The 15,231-nt window shown below is 28.8% G+C and overlaps 9 protein-coding genes across 9 annotated transcripts; 5 read left to right on the plus strand and 4 right to left on the minus strand. All coding sequences in view use genetic code 12, as the record gives it.

The window, feature by feature from the left end:
• Positions 1-48: 48 nt before the first annotated feature.
• On the plus strand, positions 49-639 carry KGF54_002219 (thiosulfate sulfurtransferase; the record flags this gene model as incomplete). Its single annotated transcript, XM_051762675.1, has 1 exon — positions 49-639. The coding sequence occupies one exon, from the start codon at positions 49-51 to the stop codon at positions 637-639; it is 591 nt and encodes a 196-aa protein (XP_051620731.1).
• A 286-nt stretch (positions 640-925) lies between these two features.
• Positions 926-1,762, minus strand: KGF54_002220 (rRNA-processing protein; the record flags this gene model as incomplete). Its single annotated transcript, XM_051762677.1, has 1 exon — positions 926-1,762. One exon carries the CDS (start codon positions 1,760-1,762, stop codon positions 926-928), a length of 837 nt encoding a protein of 278 aa, XP_051620732.1.
• An 877-nt stretch (positions 1,763-2,639) lies between these two features.
• On the plus strand, positions 2,640-4,414 carry LSC2 (succinate--CoA ligase (GDP-forming) subunit beta; the record flags this gene model as incomplete). Its single annotated transcript, XM_051762678.1, has 2 exons — positions 2,640-2,672; positions 3,200-4,414. The coding sequence occupies 2 exons, from the start codon at positions 2,640-2,642 to the stop codon at positions 4,412-4,414; spliced, it is 1,248 nt and encodes a 415-aa protein (XP_051620733.1).
• A 429-nt stretch (positions 4,415-4,843) lies between these two features.
• Positions 4,844-5,611, plus strand: PUP2 (proteasome core particle subunit alpha 5; the record flags this gene model as incomplete). The annotated part of the gene is made up of 1 exon (XM_051762679.1): positions 4,844-5,611. The coding sequence occupies one exon, from the start codon at positions 4,844-4,846 to the stop codon at positions 5,609-5,611; it is 768 nt and encodes a 255-aa protein (XP_051620734.1).
• A 69-nt stretch (positions 5,612-5,680) lies between these two features.
• Positions 5,681-8,380, minus strand: KGF54_002223 (uncharacterized protein; the record flags this gene model as incomplete). Its single annotated transcript, XM_051762680.1, has 1 exon — positions 5,681-8,380. One exon carries the CDS (start codon positions 8,378-8,380, stop codon positions 5,681-5,683), a length of 2,700 nt encoding a protein of 899 aa, XP_051620735.1.
• A 264-nt stretch (positions 8,381-8,644) lies between these two features.
• Positions 8,645-10,531, minus strand: APG7 (Apg7p; the record flags this gene model as incomplete). The annotated part of the gene is made up of 1 exon (XM_051762681.1): positions 8,645-10,531. The coding sequence occupies one exon, from the start codon at positions 10,529-10,531 to the stop codon at positions 8,645-8,647; it is 1,887 nt and encodes a 628-aa protein (XP_051620736.1).
• Positions 10,532-10,687: 156 nt separating this feature from the next.
• Positions 10,688-12,253, minus strand: NMD3 (ribosome-binding protein; the record flags this gene model as incomplete). The annotated part of the gene is made up of 1 exon (XM_051762682.1): positions 10,688-12,253. One exon carries the CDS (start codon positions 12,251-12,253, stop codon positions 10,688-10,690), a length of 1,566 nt encoding a protein of 521 aa, XP_051620737.1.
• Positions 12,254-12,553: 300 nt separating this feature from the next.
• Positions 12,554-14,005, plus strand: GCN5 (histone acetyltransferase; the record flags this gene model as incomplete). The annotated part of the gene is made up of 1 exon (XM_051762683.1): positions 12,554-14,005. One exon carries the CDS (start codon positions 12,554-12,556, stop codon positions 14,003-14,005), a length of 1,452 nt encoding a protein of 483 aa, XP_051620738.1.
• A 218-nt stretch (positions 14,006-14,223) lies between these two features.
• SOL3 (6-phosphogluconolactonase) lies at positions 14,224-15,015 on the plus strand (the record flags this gene model as incomplete). Its single annotated transcript, XM_051762684.1, has 1 exon — positions 14,224-15,015. The coding sequence occupies one exon, from the start codon at positions 14,224-14,226 to the stop codon at positions 15,013-15,015; it is 792 nt and encodes a 263-aa protein (XP_051620739.1).
• Positions 15,016-15,231: the final 216 nt, after the last annotated feature.

Here is a 15,231-nt window from a genome sequence, read left to right on the forward strand (position 1 = left end):
CTAGCTAGCAACTAAACTAAATCAAATCATCATAAAACCTACTATAAAATGTATTCATTAAAAAATCAAATTATACCTACTTTAAAAAGATCAGTCAATTCAAAACAATCAATACCATCAATTGCTTCACAAATCTCGACTTTCAAATCAATATCTAGACCATTAACCACCAACTACATTTCCCCAAAATTCTTTTCAACTAAATCATCACCATCATCATTATTACAACCATTCACTACTTCAAAAAGATCATATAGTGTATTAACAGAATCACCAGAAGCTAAAATCTACAAATACGAAGACGTTAAAAAAATCACTCAAAACCCAGAAGCATACCCAGATTCAATCTTAATCGATGTAAGAGAACCAGTTGAATTCAGTGATGGTCATATTCCAGGTGCAATAAATATTCCATTCAAATCATCTCCCGGTGCATTAGATTTAAATGATGATGATTTTCAAGAAAATTTTGGATTTTCAAAACCAGAAGAAGATAAAGAATTAGTATTTTATTGTCTTGGTGGTGTTAGATCTACTGCAGCTGAAGAATTAGCAAGTACTTTTGGTTATAAAAAAAGAGGTAATTATTTGGGTAGTTATGAGGATTGGCAATCTCATGAAAATAAAAGTAACTTATAAGAGTTGAGACCTTTTTTTTTTGCTTTTGAATTTTTCATAAAAAACACTTTTCATCTTGTCATATAGTCCTTCATTTTCTTCAATTTTTAGTTTTGATATTTTGTTTTAAAAAAAATATTATAATAACAACAACCTTTTTATAATTTTAAGATTTTTGTATAAGTTTATAGATAAATTTAATAATATATATAACTCATAAATATTTCTAGGTTACATTTTAGTAGATATAAGATAACCACACAATTTTTAATTTCATTATATGGAATACGTTACTTGTCTATAAATCCTATCTATTATTAGTTCTAAATTCCAATTGTCTAAATTCTTTACCCAATCTTTTCTTCCTTTTCCTTTCCATTGCTTTTTCTCTTTGTTTAGGTTTCATACTATCATATTTTGCCTTTTGTAATATTTTACGTTTATCACCTCTTTTTAAGAAATAAGGTTGTAAAGTTTTACCATCTTTAACTTGTTGAAATTGTTTTTGTTTATATTCTTTTAATATTGATGTTTCTAAATCTTTATTTTTAAGTGTATCCATTCTTGATTTAAGACTTTGTAATTGATTTTGTATTTCTTGTTTTTCATATTCTGTGAGCTTGGATTTACGATCTTTTAGTATATTTTCCATATTTGAAATTTCTTGTTTTCTATATTCATCTAAAAATGCATAATTTTTACGTGCTTTTTGAATATCTGCTTTACCATAAGCAGCATCAAATCTTATGTCTGTATGTAATGTTTGTGATCTTCGAGAAGGTAATCCCGGTATATCTCTTACTCTTGATACTGGTTTCTTGGTAGATGATATAGTCGGTGCATGTTTTGATCTTTTTTTGTTTGAATTGTTACTGGAACTTGTTTCTTCTGGTCCCGAATCTGAATCTGAGTCATCAAAAAATTCATCCTCACTATCTTCGTCTTGTTGATGTCGCTGTTGTTGTTGTAATTTTGATTGTGCTTTATTTAATGCTCCAAATGATATTTTTGACATCTCATCATCGTCTTCCTCTTCTTCACTTGAATGCAAATCCCTTCGCTTTCTATTATCTAATGTATAGTTTAGCTCATCATCTGATTCTTCATCTAGGTAAGATGGTTTTATTCTATTTCTTTTGGGCATTTGTATAACTTTTCAATATTTGGTTGTAAATATAATATGTAACATAAATTAATTTATATCATCACATAATAAATTGTAATCAGACACTAAGCTACCAAATGGTTTATACGCTACCAAGTACATTGGCCATATCCTTAATAATACAATTTCTCACTTACAACTTATTTTACATATTAGTAAAGCCATGATAAAGCTGAATTGATCGGAGTGGCAGAACCAATTTCTATATTAAAGCTCATTCAATTCTTGAAACATCTATGAAAGCCATGTAGTTTTTTTTAGTACTGTGATTTTGAATCCTCACCCGGGGCATATTGGAAAATAGTACTAAATTCCCCTCTTTTCGTTTCAAAATTACTTTAAATAAATAGCATACTAACGACTTTTTCATAAGAATTTCGAGCAACTCGATACAATGGGATTAAACGGAGTTTTGATTGAAATATAATAATTCTTCGAATTTGAAGTGTTTAATAGAAGAATATAATATTATGGCTAAATGATTATAATAATAAAACCAATTGTAATAAAAGAAATAAATTTATTTTAATTGAACAATTTTTCAAAAGTTTTCAGAATTTCTCGAGTAATGTTTTCAGAAGAATTGAGTAAGTATTTTTGTAATTTCTTGTTGTAAAATTCTCTAATTGTTCTGCTTCACTTCTTTTATACATTTAGTTATTCTATATCGTGTCATTTTAATTAGACAATTAATTGAATAAACAATTAATCAATTCCTTTTAATAATCAATTGGTTCAATACAAAGTGAGAGAAAACAAATAAAAAAAGTTTGAAAAAAAAAAAAAAAAATCAACAAAATCTTTTTTTTTAAATTAACAAACTTCATTTCATTAAATATTATATATTCCAATCATAATGTTGTCAAGATCAATTGCTAGAATTTCAAGAGTATGTAATCCAATCCAGTCATATCAATTTCTTAAAAAATCAATTCATTATAATAATTGCTAGGGGTAGATTTGACATATTTGTTATCTATTCTAGAGATTCAATTCATTTTAATTCGCACACAATGGCCAGTAAACTTACAAGATCAATTACAAGACAGGAAAAATATCACAGCGATTATTATCACAATCCACACAATCATATTATTCATTAGCCAACCGTCAATTATTCAATTGTTTATTCAAAACTTCATTTCACACGTTGACATCTACAACAGAGAAAAATAATATAAAATTATTGCCGATTCTAAAAGATTATTTTTTCTCTACACACCGATCTATACATTAAAAATTTATTTATTCAACCAATTAAATTTAGATAAAAATTTATACAACGATCTAAATACAAGGGGTTCAATTTTGGAAGTCAGATCTACTACTGCAATAATGTTATTCCCATAATATAATGAATTGTTAAACAATTTTCTAAATTTATTACTGGTATACTAACTTTTTTCCTTTTCTTAGTCTGCTATTCAACAAAAAAGATTTTTATCTTTACATGAATATAGATCAGCTGCTTTATTAAGTAAATATGGTGTACCAATTCCAGAAGGTTATCCAGCTACTACTCCTGAAGGAGCTTATGATGCTGCTAAAAAATTAGGTACTAATGAATTAGTTATTAAAGCTCAAGCTTTAACTGGTGGTAGAGGTAAAGGACATTTCGATTCTGGTTTACAAGGTGGTGTTAAATTAATTTCATCACCAGAAGAAGCAAAAGATTTAGCTAGTCAAATGTTAGGTCATAAAATCATTACTAAACAAACCGGTGCTGCAGGTAAAGAAGTTACTGCTGTTTATATCGTTGAAAGAAGAGATGCTGATAAAGAAGCTTATGTTGCTATTCTAATGGATAGAGCTCAACAAACTCCAATTATTGTTGCTTCAGCTCAAGGTGGTATGGATATTGAAGGTGTTGCTGCAAAAGATCCATCAGCTATTAAATCATTCCCAGTACCATTAAAAGAAGGTGTTTCAGATAAATTAGCTACTGAAATTGCATCAGTTTTAGGTTTTTCAAAAGAAGCTATTCCAGAAGCTGCTAAAACTATTCAAGGTTTATATAATTGTTTTATTGATAGAGATTGTACACAAGTCGAAATTAATCCATTATCAGAAACTCCAGATCATAAAGTTTTGGCTATGGATGCTAAATTAGGTTTTGATGATAATGCAGCATTCCGTCAAGAAGAAGTATTTTCATGGAGAGATCCAACTCAAGAAGATCCACAAGAAGCCGAAGCATCAAAATATGGATTAAACTTTATTAAATTAGATGGTAATATTGCTAATATTGTTAACGGTGCAGGTTTAGCAATGGCAACTATGGATATTATTAAATTATATGGTGGAGCACCAGCTAATTTCTTAGATTGTGGTGGTACTGCTACTCCAGAAACTATTGAAAAAGCTTTTGAATTAATTTTATCAGATAAAAAAGTTAATGGTATTTTTGTAAATATTTTTGGTGGTATTGTTAGATGTGATTATGTTGCAAAAGGTTTAATTGCTGCTACTAAGAATTTCCAATTAGATATTCCAGTCGTTGTTAGATTACAAGGTACTAATATGGCTGAAGCTAAAGAATTAATTGATAATTCTGGATTGAAATTATATGCTTTTGAAGATTTAGATCCAGCTGCTGAAAAAATTGTTTCATTAGCTCCAAAATCATCATAATTTTACCATTAACTTGGGGGTATATAATTTTTTATGGGACAAAAGATCATTTTTTATGTTTTTGACTAAAATTAAAGTCAATTGAGAGATATTATATAGAACCTTCAATGTTATATATTCCTTAATTTGAAATAATAAATAACGAAATATTCAGGACAATAGCTTTAGTAATTGTAAACAATGTACTTGATCTTGAAAATGTAAAATTAGTGAGAATTCGTTGGTAGCGAATGTTTGTACTGAAAAAAATAATACAATAATCCAATATCAATTGCCACCAATTAAGCTTGTAAAACTCACTTGTCAAGACTTGTACAAAACTTTTTCACTTCGTCTTCAAATTTCAATCAATTGCATACAAATTAAATAAACACATCAATTGCATTATACCACTGTTTCAAAAGTCAAATCACGTATATATAATCAATAATGTTTTTAACACGAAGTGAATATGATAGAGGAGTATCTACATTTTCTCCAGAAGGTAGATTATTTCAAGTTGAATATTCATTAGAAGCCATAAAATTAGGATCTACAGCGATAGGTATACAAACCAGTGAAGGAGTTATATTGGGAGTTGAAAAAAGAGTAACATCATCATTATTAGAAAGTTCAAGTATTGAAAAAATCATTGAAATTGATAATCATATAGGTTGTGCAATGAGTGGGCTTACTGCTGACGCAAGATCAATGATTGATCACGCTAGAGTGAGTTCATTAACTCATAACTTGTATTATGATGAACAAATTGGTGTCGAAAGTTTAACTCAAAATGTTTGTGATTTAGCTTTAAGGTTCGGTGAAGGTGCAGATGGTGAAAAAAGATTAATGTCTAGACCTTTTGGTGTTGCGTTGTTGATTGCGGGTTACGATGAATTGAAAGGACCACAATTGTATCATGCTGAACCAAGTGGGACTTTTTATAGATATGAAGCAAAAGCTATTGGCTCGGGGTCTGAAGGAGCACAAGCTGAATTGAACAATGAATATCACAAAAGTTTAACTTTAAAAGAAGCTGAATTATTGACTTTGAAAATTTTGAAACAAGTAATGGAAGAAAAATTAGATTGTAAAAATGCTCAATTAGCTAGTGTTACAAAGGAAGAAGGATTTAAAATCTATAGTGATGATAAAACTGATGCTATTATTAAAGTATTAAATGAACAAGCTACTGATGGAGACACTGTTATGAGTTAATAATTTATACATAGAGTTTTAATACAAAAAAGAAAAAAACAAGTAATAAGTTAAAAAGTCTGTCAATATTTATTCTGGAAAGCAAGCTTCTAATCTATCACTCAATTGTAATATAACTCTATTTTCATATTCACCAAATTTTTTAATAATTTTCAAAAAAATAGAAAGTAAATTTCCAAATTTCTCATACTTACCAAAAAAGGAATCATTCAAGAACTCAACTCTTTTTAAAATCAGTTCTTCATCCATGGGCTTTGATGCAAATTTCTGGGGGTATTCAACACTAAAACTTTCATATAATTCGTAATTCAGTAATATTAATAATTTTTTAACTTGCATTGTGTATGCTTGGAAGTGGATTATGAACTCAAATAGTTTTGAAATTATCAAAAAAGTCTCTGGACGTGTTAATAATGAATCACTTAATAATGTTGTTGTAAATGTTTGTAAACTCAAAATCAAATTATCTACCGTTACGTTGGGATCAGAGTTATTGATTTTGTCTTGACTGTTGTTATTGTTGTAATTATTTGCGTTATTGATCTTGGAGTTTAATCGATTGTCAAAAATTGAATTTGTTGCATATGATGAGCTAGTTAATCTTGTACCAAATACATTTTGCTGTTGTGACTCTGTCTCTGAATTGTTGTCTGAATTGAACTCAAAATTCTGGGAGCTTGTTTGAGCATTTGCCAAAACTTTTTCAACATGTTGATAATTTTCTTGAATGACATCAAACATTATATAACTTTCAAATTCATTAACAAATGTTCTAATACGTGAATGTAACATTCTACATCTTAGTATCCATTTTTGAAGTATTGGATCAAATGATTTATCAGTCCATACTTTTGAAGTATTTATATCATGCCAATTTAAGTCACTTTGTTTTGTTATAAATTTTATCATTATTAAATATTTGAACATTAGTTCATATTGATATGAGATTTGTCTGTTTAGTATAAGATTTATTGGAAATGGTATAGGTATAGATAAATCACAACTTAAAATTGTTAAGTCTTCAAATTTTTCAGAATTTCTTAGTGATGATTCGGATTGATTATCGTTTGAGTCAAGATTTTGATTGTCATTAGTACCACTCGCAAAAAACTGATCCATATTTATATTAAAATTATCTCCTCTTTCAGCTAGTTCTTGTATCAACTTGAAAAAATTTTCAATACTAATTTTGAGACTTTGATTTTGTAATACTATTTGACTTATGGAGGAACTAGAATTATCACCAACTTTATTTTCGATTTTGGGTACAAAAATCTCATTATATTGTTTAATTATTTTTGATGTTGAGATTTTGAATTTGTTCTTTTTCATTTCTTGGAATGTTAAACTCAAAAATTTATCAATATTGAATGAAGTGTTGAATAAGTACAATGTTTGAAAATTTGTAATTAGTTGACTGAATTTATAACCTTGAAAAATTAATTTTAGTAATAAGTTGTTGGCTCTTTGGTAAAATTGATCAATTTTTAAATTCAAGTCCGGTGCATTTAGACTATCCAATTTAGGTTTATTCTCATTCTTATCTTGGTTCAAAAGTTTGAAGTTTGGTAAACCAGTACAAGCTTTAAATATACTTAAATATTTCCCAGTATTCAATATTTTTCTTTGGATTCTCGAATTGTTAAATTGTTCTAACAAACCATCTTTTTTGATCAAAAATAATTCATTCCAATAAACTTCTCCTTTGGTATCAATATATGACTTGAAATGTGATGGTAATTGAGTTACCCGTATCATAAACTCATCAAATGGATCATCGATATTCCCATCAGTAAGCCATTTATTTAGCATACTTACATAATCTATGCTTATTTCATCTAGTAAGGAATTTAAAAAATTAAATGAGGTAATGTCCCCTTTGTAAAATGTTAATCTTTCTTGTATAATCTGTAGTACTAAACCCCCTTTACAAGTTTTCATTCTTTCCGTATATAAATCAGCAGATTCTACTGTACTTGGTGGTAAATCATCAATATCCATGCCACTGAAATTTTTTCTCTCTTCACTCATTTCATGGATCCGCAAACTAATGTGATATAAATGCTCCAATTTATTTGATATTTCTTGATGCAAAAGTTGATCTAGAAGATTCATATTAAATCTATTATTATACTGGAACTCATGTTCGATCTGTGATAATACATTATAATATACTTTGAAAAAATTCTTTATAAAATGACAATATGACTGTATAATTTTCCCGTTTTTGGAATTATCATATATCTGTATAAAATTCTTTAGTCCATCATATTGTTTACCTAATTTAATCAATTTTTTTGTGATTGTTTTCAAACTTATATCTAAATTTTTGGCAATTCTATAATCTGGACCTTGGATCTTGGAATTTACTGAATTTGGGTTATAATTCTTACCATATTGTATATAATTTCCTTCAAATCCTAATAGCGTGAAAAGTATATCTTTTATAATTAATGCTTGTTGTATATTAATCTGTTGAATTTCATTTAATAATGGTGCTGAGATTTTTTGAAATTCTAAATCGTTTTTACTAATACATGAGCATAGTATGTTTTCTTCTTTCAATTCATCGTCAAATTCATCTTTCAAAGATACAATGTCTTTCTGATATGAAGTCTCTAGTATTATGTTTGATTTTCTTTGATTTTGTGGTTGTTGTCTATTAGGCAAAGTAAAAGTTGGTGAGAAATTTTCCATGTTTTCATCTTGTTTATCAAAAATTCTCAGTGACCCTATCCTATTTGCTTGGGATGGTGTAAATTCGTTCATTTACTGGTTGAGTTATCAAAAGAATTTGTATGTTTCTTATTATGATTTTTATTATGTTTTTGTTTACTTTTATAAAATATATACGCACGCGTTTTATGAAAGTTCAGCTACCAATTCATTTTGAAACATTATAAATTCTAATGCCAATAAAGGCTACACTAGCTAAGAATTTAGAGTATAGAATTAAGGTTGCTTAGAATTATGGTATTTATTTACCATTGATATAAGCGTTTAAATTTTCAAAAAACTTATCCATAATATTACCTATACAATCTCATCATCAAATTCATCATCCTCATCATCCTCATCAATAGTCATTTCTAACAAAGCCTTTTCTGCATCTTCTTGTACTTTCTGTAGTCCACATATCTCTTCTAAATATTTAGTATCATTCAAGCATCTCTTGATAAACTCCCAACCTTCTTCTTTATATTTTTCAATTATTTTTTCTGAACAAGCTGAACAATGTTTATAATTTGGTGTAAATAGTTGAGTTTGACTGAAGTTATTTAAAAATCCTCTTATTTGATGCGGTATCGTACCAAATTTCGTTACTGTGTTATGCTTCACCAATTGCTTTTTTGGATGTTGTAAGATTGAAACTAATAATTCAACAGCTAATGAAGATGCTAATAATGCACCACCTGGTCTTGTTACTGTACACATTTGATCTAATGTTCTATCCGTCAAGCTATCTTCTGGTGCAACAACATCATTACAATAATAACAACCTAATCTTTCATCTTCTTGTTGTGCAATACTTCCATGTCTCATAACCAAGTAACTGTCAAATCCTAATGCTGCGTTTACGATTATCTTATCTTTTGCTGTTCCTAATACGGTTGGTAACCATCTTGATTCTCTTGAGTCCATCAACAAAAATACAACGTCATTTTCATCAAATAATTTATTAAGTTTATTGTAGTTTACTTTTTGCTTTGGTTCATCAGTTATAGAATGGCCAATCATAGGTACTTCCAAACTAATTCCAGTAGAATTAACTCCAGGATATATCTTTTTCAAATTTTCAGCAGCTTTTTGAGCCTTCAACTCACCTCTACCATTATCACTTGAACAATCAGCAAAGTTAAATAAAGGTTGTCTAACCGGGTTTGAGTAAGAAACTCTTCCATTATCAACAAAAGTAATATCATTAAAACCCCAACCTAACAAAGCTCTTGCAACATAACTACCTAAAGTACCAGCTCCTAACAACAAAACTTTTTGTTTCTTCAAAATATCTAGATCTAGTTCTGGTGCAATTCTCCACTTCATTAATCTTAAATTGAGCTCTACAGCTTGCTTGGCTAATTGGAATGGATCAATTAATAATCCCAAGTTTGCAAGTTTAGGACCTAATTTTCCTTCATTTGTTCTTTCCCATCCTGTGAATTTTGGTGGGGTAGGTGTTGATTCAAATTTTAGTTTTTGTTTGATTGATGATCCATTGTTTCTGTAGGTTATCAATTCTATTTCTTTTATTCCTTTGTGAGATAGGTAAAATAAATAGTTCTTTAGTTGTACTGAGGGTTTCATTTCCTTGTTTAGACAAGTATCGAAGAAAACAAATGTTGGAGATTTCAGTACATCTAGTCTATTCGAAAGTGTATTTGAGTTTAATTGGTAAAATTGTCCATTGATTATGTTCGATTCCTCTCGTAGTATATCAATTATATCATCATCGATTTGTAATTCCTCTTCAATTGTCCAATTATTATTTATTGTAGGAAATGCAACCCAATAATAAAATTTATACTTCTTCAAGTCAGAAAAACTCAACACATAAAATGAGTTAAAAATTTCCCAGTCAAATGAATCAGCATTTACTATTTTATCATAATTCAATTGACCCCGCATTTGTAAAAGCTCCAATTTATTTAGGTTTTTAAATTCTTCAATAGTATTAACATTTAATATCTCTCCATTAAAACTCCATTTATCTTCTTCCTCGACATTTTCAAAACTATCATCATCCAAATTTATTATTGGAGTATCATTAAACTTATTTAATTTTGAAGGTATTGTTTGATAACCTCGTATTTTGGTCGTAGTAGAATCTAGTTTAAATTTATTTAGTTTTAAATCTGCTAATTTTGTGAAGAATGATGAGTCTATAAACGATTGGATTGGTATAAATTTCAATGATGTCATTCTTTTGGTTATAGAAGTTGTAGTTAAGTAAGTTGGTCTTTAATAATATGATTAGTAAGTATCGTATTTTGATAAGAAAGTAAGAGATAAATAAAATTGTTACACAAAATTCAAATGTATATGCAATTTATTAAATACACAGTAAAACTAAATAAACTATTCATTCATTGGTGTATCATTTATAGTCATATCATCTAATTCATCCAATAATTCATCAAGACCAATTCTAGGAGCATCTTCGTCATCATCATTTTCTTCTTCAATATCATCTTCATTTCTTTGTGGTTGAGGTTGTTGATCTTCTCCTGCTTTATACATATTGATAGTTTGTCTTAATTCTTCATCTTCTTCTAATTCTTGTAAAAATAATTCATAATCTCTTTCTGCTTTTTCTTGTTCTTGTCTTGCTTGTCTTGAATCATCGTTAGCTACTATATCATTATGTTCTCTTGCCATTCGTCTTAATTTCCATTTTCTATTTTTTGATTTCTTGGATTTTCTTGAATAATATTTCTTGACTAGTATGACTTCTGGTGTATTATCTGTATCTAATGTATCCCAAAGTTCTGAATTAAAATTTGTATTTGATAAGTAATAACCTAAACAAGAATCACCTGGATGTAATATAGCACCTAAATGAGATCTTACATAAAATGATTGATCATTTGATCCTAAATCACTTGCTCTACTTACTTCAATATCAGCCAAAACATGTTTCCCCTTGACATCTCCAGTTGGTTCAACATCTAATACAACAAATTCAACTAATTGTGTAGCATCTAATAATGATGGAAATGGAGATCTCCAATATACCTGTGATGATAAATCTGCAGTTTGTAAATTGAAAGGATCAAGAAATTGCATTGCATTATTGACTTTATTACAAAGTACTAATCTCGATATATTTCCCATTGAATGAGCTAATTTTTTTGGTAAGACAACTAAATCATCTCGACATATTGGTGCAATTTCTATTGAGTATGAAAACTTATAACTTGATGAACCAGAATGAATATCTGTACTAACCAACTCTTCTGATTTTTTTACTTTTACAGGTGCAACTGAAGTTAAAAAGTCAACCATTTTTGCTGCATGATTCTTTTGTGCATAGAAAAAATCAAGCCCATCTTTTGTTTCTTGGATCGATACAGTATCAACATGTGCATTATGTTTTAATATCAATTGTTCCAAATATAAAAAGGTTCTTTTATGTGGTACTTTTTGTCTTATTTGAACTGTTGCTCTCCAAGTATTTGCAGTATATGATTTTGCACAATCAGGACATTGCATGGCAATAACAGTATACTCAACTTCAAATGTTTGTTGTACTATAGTATTTGCCATTGCTTCACCTTGAACTGTAATTTTAACTCTTATTCTTCTTGAATGAGGTTCTGTCCATATAAAAGATGCATCAACTAATCTTACTTTATTTAAACCCTTTAATCTTCGAAGACATAATGCCAATAATTCCCTTGATTCTAATTGTGCTTTAATCCATTGTCCTGGTGGTTGTAAAAATCTTTCACAATTTCTACAAAATGAAACATTTGCCTCTCTCGGTATACCTTCTGTTATATCAACATTTAATTTTATACAATCATAACACATTACAAGTCCCAGTGAACCATCCATAGGAACACCACAATTACAACATAATACTGTTGCCACTGGACCCGCTACTTCTCTGTCATTTGGATTTAATTGTGTATAATTTGACATCTTGGTTGTAATTGTAATTAGTAATCTGTAAATCAAACATATTAATTTCTAGAAATTTTTATCTTTAAATATGTCATCTCTTTAAGAAGAATGCGGATTTACAAATACGCTTTCACGTGATGTATTCCATGCTTTATACTCTCGACTTCACGTGACTGTCATTTTTGTAATTTTTCAAATATGGAAATTATAAACATAAATATATTTACAGTATATGTAACATATCAAAATAATATACTATCAATACATTGATCTAACTTTTGTTTACCATCTTTATGCAATTAATATAATTAAAACCCAATGGTAGATAGGAAAAGAGCACTAAAAATAGAAGAAGATGACGAAGAAGACGATTTACCATTAAATAAACAATCAAAAATTGAATCAAAAGAGAAATCACCCAAACTTAAAGAAGAACTGGAAGATGAAGATGAGGATAATAAGGAAGCAAAAGATGAAGAAGATAAAGAAGATGAAAGTGAAGAAGAAAATGTGGTAGAAGAGACAAAAAATGGAGATTCAAAAGTTAAAAATGTAAGTGTTGTACCAGAGGAAGAAAATAATGAAGAAGATAATGATAATGAAGACGAAGATGAAGAAGAAGAGGAAGATGATGATGAAGATGAAGAAGCAGAAGAAGAGAAAAAACGAATTACGAATTTTAATTTTGATGGAGAAATATATACTTTTAAAGAAAGACCATCAGTTATTGAGGAAAAAGAAGGTAAAATAGAATTTAGAGTTGTAAATAATGATAATACAAGGGAAAATTTAATAGTTTTAACTGGTTTAAAAAACATTTTCCAAAAGCAATTACCCAAGATGCCTAGAGAATATATATCAAGGTTAGTTTATGATCGATCACATTTATCAATGGCAGTCGTACGAAAACCTTTAACAGTTGTTGGTGGTATAACTTATCGACCTTTTAATAATCGAGAATTTGCAGAAATTGTATTTTGTGCTATATCTTCAACTGAACAAGTTAGAGGTTATGGTGCTCATTTAATGAATCACCTAAAGGATTATGTGCGAGCTACTTCACCAATAAAGTATTTTTTAACTTATGCTGATAATTATGCTATTGGTTATTTTAAAAAACAAGGTTTTACAAAAGAAGTTACATTAGATAAGTCAGTATGGATGGGATATATAAAAGATTACGAAGGTGGTACACTAATGCAATGTTCAATGCTACCGTCAATTTTGAGATACCTCGATTCAGGTAAAATCTTGTTGTTACAAAAGGCAGCTATTGAAAGAAAAATAAAATCAAGATCAAAATCAAATGTTGTTAGACCAGGTTTACAAATTTTCAAGACAAATAAAAATGTTACATTAAATTACAAGGATATTCCAGGATTATCAGAAGCTGGTTGGTCAGAAGAAATGGATAAATTAGCACAAAAACCCAAAAGAGGTCCTCATTACAATTTTATGGTTACTTTATTCTCAGAATTACAAAATCATCCATCAGCATGGCCCTTTGCCGTACCAGTTAATAAAGAAGAAGTACCAGATTATTATGAAGTCATTAAGGAACCAATGGATTTATCAACAATGGAACTGAAATTAGAGAATGATAAATATGAATCATTTGATCAATTTTTGTATGATTCAAGATTAATTTTTAAAAATTGTAGAAGTTATAATGGTGATACTACTACTTATTTTAAAAATGCTAATAAATTGGAAAAATTTATGAATAATAAAATTAAAGATAGTGCTGAATATTCACATTATTTAGATTAATGATGAAGCTTTTATAATGAATAGGTTGTAATTAATAATTTACTATTAAATGTTGTACTAATACATAGATAAAATATTAAATTGATCTCCGAGAGAAATTAAATTTTGTTAAGGAGTATTTTTTTTTTTTCTTGTTTTAAAAAAACCCTTAGATTTGAAATTTTGTAATTTTCAATTGCTATCTTTTCTTTAATCAATTCTAACTTCAAAACAACAACATGACAGCCAAAGTATTTGCATATACAGAGTCAATTGATGTTGCAAATGCCGTAGGCCAATACATCCTAAAACAACAAGATAAAGCCTTCAACAATGGTGAAGATAAATTCAAAATAGCAATGTCCGGAGGTTCATTAGGAAAAGTTTTGAAAAAATCATTAATTGAAAATAGCGAAATTGCACCGAAAATTAAATGGGATAAATGGGAGGTATATTTTAGTGATGAAAGAATAGTACCGTTAGATCATGAAGATTCCAATTATGGTTTGTTTAACGAGATGGTCTTGAAAAATTTACCATCCTCCACCCCAAAACCAAAAGTTTTCACAATTGATGAAAAATTAGTAACTGGCAAAGACGGACAAGTTGAAGGTGCTGATATTCAAAAGGATAAAGATATTGCAAAACAATATGAGAATGTTTTACCTAAACAATTTGACGTGATATTGTTAGGTTGTGGACCAGACGGCCATACTTGTTCATTATTCCCAGATCATCATTTATTAAATGAAAGAACAGAATTAGTTTCATACATTAATGATTCACCAAAGCCACCACCAAGAAGAATCACAATTACTTTCCCCGTATTAGAAAATGCTAAATCAATTGCTTTCGTAGCTGAAGGATCGGGGAAAGCACCAATATTAAAACAAATTTTCAACGATCCAAATTCAAGATTACCTTCAAAATTAGTAAATGAAATTAAAAGTGGTGTTGAAATCAATTGGTTTGTTGATTCGTCTGCTGTTGATGGTGTTGATGGAATTGATGTTTTAAATAGTAAAATTTAGAGTTAATAGAGTTATTTAATAGAGCATAGAGATAGAGATTATGACGTATTGTAGATCAAACTTATGCATGTATTGTATTTGGTGATAAGTTGGTAGCACCGACATTCTGAAATATTTTAAGAAGATCTAGAATTTCAGTTTTGTATTGCAAAAGAAAACCACCATCAAATAGATAAACGATAAGTCTGCCATTAAAGTACCTGAGGAAAGTCACCC

The sequence above is a fragment of the Candida jiufengensis genome, assembly GCF_024610255.1.
Source record: "Candida jiufengensis strain CBS 10846 chromosome Unknown scaffold4, whole genome shotgun sequence".
In the NCBI taxonomy this organism is placed as follows: domain Eukaryota; kingdom Fungi; phylum Ascomycota; class Pichiomycetes; order Serinales; family Debaryomycetaceae; genus Lodderomyces; species Lodderomyces jiufengensis.